General features: G+C 45.1%; 1 protein-coding gene across 1 annotated transcript; it reads left to right on the forward strand.

Annotated features, from left to right (window-relative positions):
• Nucleotides 1-41: 41 nt before the first annotated feature.
• On the forward strand, nucleotides 42-5,734 carry C922_01619 (hypothetical protein; the record flags this gene model as incomplete). Its single annotated transcript, XM_008817222.1, has 5 exons — nucleotides 42-1,780; nucleotides 1,979-2,555; nucleotides 2,757-2,855; nucleotides 3,015-5,108; nucleotides 5,282-5,734. 5 exons carry the CDS (start codon nucleotides 42-44, stop codon nucleotides 5,732-5,734), a joined length of 4,962 nt encoding a protein of 1,653 aa, XP_008815444.1.
• Between the last annotated feature and the right edge of the window lie 1,526 nt (nucleotides 5,735-7,260).

Genomic DNA, 7,260 nt, shown 5'->3' on the forward strand with positions numbered 1-7,260 from the left:
TACGATCTTCAGGTTGCCAACTCGAGTGAACTTCCACAGGAATGCTGTTTGGACCGCTTTCCCTTCTTCTGCTCAGAGTGATAGCGGCGAGGAATGAGGAGAATCACATGAAGGGAGGTGGATATGGCTCCCATGACGAGGATGGATGGGAAGGAATGTTCCACGGGGAGGAGGCGGACGCGGCAGGAGGAGCGATAGGAAAAGCGACAATCCGAGTGGCAGGAGAACAGGAAGACATGTGGGCAGATAAAAACTACAAGCAGCTTGTGGAAACGTCGGCCAGGAACAACCGCGTCGTGTGTGTTCAAAAAGAATTCAACGATTTAATATACTATAAGCATGACAATGAATGCGATCCGCAAAATACATTCAGCTTCTCCTTCAATTCTACATTCAAATTTGACAGTAAGTATTATGACCGCTACAGACAAGATAAAAAATCGTTTGTGGAGAGGAAAATTAGCCCCGATGAGGCAGTGGGGTCCTGTATAAATTGCCTCTTCCTGGACGAGATGAACTTCCTAAGTATCTATGGACACACGTTTATATATGACAAATCTGAGGAGGCGGAGTATAAGGGGTCCTATGAGAGAATAATCGACCTGCATTACGTACCCGAAGGGAAGGGGGATTCCATGGAGGTCGGTACCGACGGTGTGAATGTCCGGGATAGCTCTGCGCGCAGTTGGAGCTACCACGGGGGGGATGACAACTCGGATAGATTAGAAGTGTTTAATTGGCCGCAGAAATCTTCTCCCATTTTGGACAGCCGCGAAAACATAATACTAGAAAATTTCCTACGCGATAACAGGATACACTACGCGTATGACGAAATAGGGGACGGCGGGGAAGCTGAGGGGGAGAGAAGTGGACAGCCAAGTGAAGCCACTGACCTGGTCATCGGAGATGCTTCGCTGAATAGAAAAATGGTCGACAATTTTTTTATGAATTTGAAAAGGGGGGCAATTGCCGAGCACCGAAAAGGAAGGGATCAAGATGAGGTGGGAGGAAAGAGCAGTGCTGGAGAAGTGAACAAGGTGGGGCACCTCTCCGGGCCGCACAGAACCCACCCCCCCACGGAAGGCAAAACTTCTGAACACATCAAAGACATGACAAATCTCACGTTCGATAAGAAAAAGTGCAAGAGGTTCAGAGAGGACATAAATAAAAGAAAAATATGGAGCAACGTGCTCCTGGTGAACTCATTTACCAACCTTAACATCCTATCACACATCGATAAATATAAAGGGAGGTACCAAGAGTTAAAATATTCCTCTTTAAACGAAAATTACAAAAAAAGGAAGTTAAACAATCTGATACAGACAACACTCGATTTGAATGATCCGAATTATCTTATTAGAAATAACATATTCATTCTGATTGCCAATGATGAAATCAAATTTTTAGACGAGGTAACTTTCTGTGGAAACCTCCCCCAGGATGGTCAGTGGTCTCTTCCGTACGTTACAGATAAGACGGTGCGTGTGGAATATGAACTGATAAAGCGAAGATACAACTTTTCTGACACAGGAGAGAATAATCGTGTCTTTCTCATCAAGGTGATGTACCATGAGGAACAGATAAGTCTGATTCTAATGGACTACATCATAGGGTTTGGAGACCCCATGAAGCTGTCTATTCCTTTTTTCTATCTTGCATCCCATGAGTACTTTTCTCAGTACAAGCATTTTTTTATGAAGGATAATTTGATTGGCTGGATCGGCAGGGAAAAGATGCTATACATCACGGCGATGCGAAAGATTTTTTCCTACCTGCGCGAGTAAGATGCAGAGGGGTGCATGGCGTCGTTAGACGCCCTGCTCGCCACACCCCACCCTAAATTTGTGTCTCTTTCTTCAGTGTCTGTTGTGTGTTTGCTGCGCGTTTGTTTCGCCTTTCGCTTCGCCTGTGCTGCCCCTTTGCTGTGCATTTGCTTTTCTTCTTCCCCTCCACCGCGCCCTACCACCCCTTTTCTCAGAAGCGCGAGCTACGCGAAGAGGCCCTACGACGTCGTGACAATGGAAAACAAAATCATCTCAAATGTATATCTGCTGTATCTTAGCCACGACATTTTCAAGTACGTCCTCTTCGGGAGGTACAACCCGCTTAAGGACTGCTCTCTCCACAAAAACATCCCATTTGAGGCAGCGCTCCTCAGCCACATCAGTACATTTACACAGGAAGAGTTATCCAATCAGGAAGCCTATTTCACGAAGATAGCAAAAAAACAAATCAATCATTTAGACGATCAGAATAAAGCGACTCGATTGGATGTCTTCGATATCTTTGTCATCCCATCAGCTAATTATGTTAAGTTCCAGCAAGTGCTATCTAGGCTCTTCAAGGCTCTCTTCGATTGTGGAGGGAAACATATTTCTCTGTTGCTGAAGATCATCACTGTCAGGTCTCACTACGATATGTTGTACAATTTTAACTGCTACAATTATCAGCTACACAGCTTTTTGGTTAACCTGCTAGACCTGCACCAGGAGTACTATGAGCACGCCGAGCTGGATGCCTTGTTCAGGGAGAGCCAACAAATTCTGCTTCGCCTGGTGGGTGGGCAGCGTCTCGTCTGCATGTTCGTCTGATTACACACCTTCCAATGCGTGTTCTTACACGTCAGCGTGTCCATGTGTCCCTGGTCTTGTGGTGCAGCCACGAAGTCTGCAGCATTCTGGACAAGCTTCTTCCCAGCGCAGTCTTCTGCACTTTCACTGTGCTGTCTCCTTGTTCTTCACCGCCGCCCCCTACAGGTGAAGCTGACGCTCGACGAAATGAACAACCTCATCCCGTTTAACGAGGACAAGAAGCTGGTCAAGTACCTCATCGTAATTCTTTACTTTGGGAACGACGTATGGGAGAGGGGGATGGAGAGGAGCGCGCGCAGAGAGAGACCCTTTCCGCTACGCCATCGCTAAGTCATCACCTCTTCATCGCTGCGTTTTCATCATTGCATTTTCATCGATTCTTCTTCACCGATTCTTCTTTACCGCCGCTTCCCCACCGAACAGATGTTCTGTCTGGACAAGGAAAACTCCATATACATTCAACTCATTCACGAGCTGCGCCATCTGAACATACACCACGCGATCCTCGTGGCGTACCTATCCGGAGACAAATCGGGGACGCTGTGCTCAGAGGAGAGGGCCATTCAAGTGGACTCCCCAAAAAAAGATGAAGAAGACGCCCCCAACTGGAGTGCCCCATACCTCACCTTCGAGGATCAAAACGCATATTTGAGGGCTCCTACAAACAGAATTGATCTGGTGGACCCAATAGCTGCCTTCCTAAACCGGTTCGATAACAGACACTTCGGGGATTTCCACGTGACCATAAAATCGGAGGAGCATTACTCTCTTGGCATCTTCATAGTCTCTTACATGGCGTCAGTTATATTCATCATCGGAGAGCTCAACAGGAAACACAAGGTCATTTATGTCTACCGAATATTTAAAAATGTGTACCTGAGGAATCACCCCCACAACATTACCAAATATTACACCTTCTGGAACACCAAGCTGTACGCGTTTGCGCAGTACGAGCCGGAGTGCGTCCTGCTCTTCGATAGGTACAGCCTGTATGAGAAGTACAGCTCGGAGGAGAAGCACTCCTCGGAAGAGAAGTCCACCTCGGAAGAGAAGTCCACCTTGGATGGGAAGTACATCTTGGGAGGGGAGCCGATTCCCCCGGGGGGCGAGCCCGACGCGCTCAAAAACAACGAGGAGCTGATAAACCACTTCGCCGCACAGGAAAACAGCTGTCTGTACTACGAAAGCATCATCAATAAATCGCAGGGCGAGTTCGTAGTGAGCGAGTACCTGGAGCTTAGACACCGATTTATGAAGAAAATGAAAAAAAAAAAAAATAAAAAAAAGCTGTACGAAAAGATGAAAAACTACAATTTTTTTAATGACCCCCTGGAAATATCCTACAAGACGAGGAAATTTCAAAATGAAAACTTAGTAGACATTTGCAAAGACATGACATTTGAGAAGAACCACCTATGCATGTTTCATAAATCTAGGATCATACTAACTTATCTGTATCTGCTGACCACCTCACCAGAGTACACATTCTACGTAATCAGTCCCCTAGTCTTTATAAAGCCAAAAAAGTATTGCAACCAATACGACATCCCACTGATGCTGAATAATATATTAAAGAATAGGAGCTTCTTCAAGAAGAGCTCCAAAATATGCATTAACTATGCCTTTGCTCATTTCATATCTTCCGGAGACAAAACGAACAACTTTATCGTCACTGCCAAGATCAGTGGCACTATGGTCAATATCAGCAAGAACAACTTGTTGCTACTTCTCCCGCTGAGAAAAAGGGTAGACATTTTGGATCACTTCACAAATAAAGAATATGACATCAAGGAGGAAATCCTAAACGAGTATTTCATTCTTGGTAACCCCTACATCCCCATTAGTGTCATTTCGTACAGCTACGGGGACTACAACGAGGTGAAAAATAATGAGCATAGCACTATAGCGGGGGCATTCATAAAGAGGCAGGACCAGAACTTTGTCATTTATCGTAAAATGACCAGTGGGAATGGGAAGCATGATAACCACAACGCGGTTGACCAGCGTGAGCAACAAGATGCCACCTCCTGCGCAGAAAACCACTCATTCCAATTTAACGGCAAACTCCTCTGCTTCTGCGACGTGCTCAGCGGCAAGGGAAAGGAGCAAACCAACAATTGTATCTACCCCTTTTGTGAACAGAACAAACGATTCTGCTACTTCAACGAAAGGTGTGTGAACGGTCGGTGCGTGTGCATCGATGGCTACTCAAGAAATCCGATGAGTTCTCTCTGCGAAAAAAACAACCAGTGTATCTTATCTGGTGAATCAAACTGTAAAGAACCGGGAAAATGTGTCTTGGCTGAAAGTAGATACGTGTGCCTCTGCCCAGACCCATATGTGCGCGTTTTAAACAACTGCCTGCACCCGCTCAAGGGCATCAAGATCGGCCTGCGCATCTTCAACCATTTCCAAAATGACTTCTCTAATGACGAGGACGATGCATCGAAGAAGGAGAAGTTCTACACCAATGTGTTCGGCTCCATGTCCGAGTACCTCAGGGAGGTCATCAAAAGTGTAGGGCGGAGAGTAGAACCTTCCCCCGTGTGTGGTGAAGCGTCCGATTTGGCACTCCATTTTGAGTGTCCCATTTTGAGCGGCCCATTTTGTGTACCCTAACATGTCTTCCCAATTTTCTACTCACGTCGCTTCCCACTTTTCATTTTCTTCCCATTTGCTTCCCCCCCCAGGTGATCGATCCCGCGCTCACCACGCGCATACACGTCAAGCCCATACAGAAGCTGAAGAACGGAATCAAAGCGACGATCATAATTAACCAGCGAAACAGCCCCGAGGAACCAACACCCATTCAAGTCTTTAACATTTTCCTCGACCAGTTAGGCGACTCTACATCTGAGCTCAACAATGGATTCTACGCCTACTTCGCTAGATTCACGTACATAGAATACGTAAAATCGTTCTCAAAGGACGACGGGTCCTCCCCATTTTACGATAATCTCTTCCGATACGTCCCAACCTTTTTCGTAAACATGTTCGAGGTAGATGCGTTTAATGGCATATCCATCATCGCATGCATCAATTTTTTTGTTTTAGTCCTTGTTATCTTTGCGCTGCTCTTTTACTTCTTCTACTTATTTGTCAAAATGAAGTTTTTCCGAGATGTGCACCTCAAGGGGTTTTAGATCATCCGGATATGATAGTTGCGGGAAGGGTAGTGGGGCTGTTAAGAAGTGATCTGCCCGTAGCAGAACAGTCAGCGCAGTGGTGCCCACCTTTCCTAGCCACAATTATCCCTTTTATTTCCATTTAAGCCTTCTTTTTCTTTCCTGTTGCCATCCTGTTTCAGGGGCTAACTTGACTTATGTGACACGATCCCTTCGTGACCACACGCAAAATGGATACCTCACAAGTTGCACAAATAAGAGGAAAGGGGTGTAACGTAACCCCCCGCTTGAACGTCGCGCCGTGACTTTGAATTATACTTCTGCACTGTGTGTTGTGCAACGCGAGAGAATGAACTAACGGTGGGGATGGAAAAAAAAAAAAAAAAAAAGAAAGGATGACACATACTTGCGGGAAAATTTATGTAGTTATTTCTTTACTCGTATTTTCTCATGCCTCACGGCCTGCATTCCCTCTGAGCACTTTAAAAAGAAAAAAAAAGAAAAGAGAAAATCTCCCTTTGAGGGGTGTAGCCAAGAGGTATTATATTCTGCCGACCACACGTTAAGCATTGAGTGTCACGGTTCACGTGTGTACGTTCCTTTTTGTTTTATTTTACTCCATTTTTACTTTATGTTATTATTTTTTTCTTCTTCCCGGTGGCGCCACCTCTCTTTCGCGGCATGGAAGCTGCCTTTTCCGCTGGAGGACAATTCACCGAATTTTGGCCCCATCAAAGGGTGAACTAAAAATGCGTAAAAGAATAAATTAAAAAAAAAAAAAAAGGGGCAAGGGCTTGGTGGGGGAAGCTTTGTGCAGTGATTAAAATGAATCTTGTAAATGTATTCTTAAAACTTTTTTTTTTTAACTTCTCAGTTTAGCGCTCTTATTTTTTACGTTTACTTTATCTCCCCTCATGTCTCACCACGTGCACATCCTTTGGGAGTTTTACCCTTGAGAGCCACTTTTTTTTTTAAACACTTTTTTATTCCGCAAAGGAGTTTCGTTTTTGTTGCTGAGGATTGTGATACGCGTTTTTCCCCCCATTTGATGTTTCTTTCCTTTTTTATATTTCCCCCATTTTATTTTCCCACATTTTATTTTCCCCATTTGATGTTTCTTTCCTTTTTTTATGTTTCCCTCCATTTTGTTATTTCCCAGCCGAGCACTGCTCGTTTTACGAGCCTTCCGCGGGGGGTACATATTTCCATGAACGACTGACCCGTCTATTGTATGGCCTGTTTGTTCTCCTGCGTCGCACGTCACTGTCCACGCGTAGCTGTGTCGTGCGAGGTTAGGCATACCCATCTTGCAGAGCACCTGCAGGAAATTTACCGTTGCCCCCTTAACCGTCGCATAGACACATCGTTACACTATTACACCATCCGTTTGTTGCACCTGTTTATGCCACAGAGTTACATACGCATAGTCGGAAAAATCATCGAGCCACGCCACCTTCTTTTTTTCTTTTTTCCCCTCACTGAGAGTTCCTCCCGAGAGCACCCCCTTGAGACGGTTTCCTTTTTTTTTTTTTTTTAACATTTTT

Source organism: Plasmodium inui, assembly GCF_000524495.1.
Source record: "Plasmodium inui San Antonio 1 unplaced genomic scaffold supercont1.5, whole genome shotgun sequence".
Lineage (NCBI taxonomy): Eukaryota > Apicomplexa > Aconoidasida > Haemosporida > Plasmodiidae > Plasmodium > Plasmodium inui.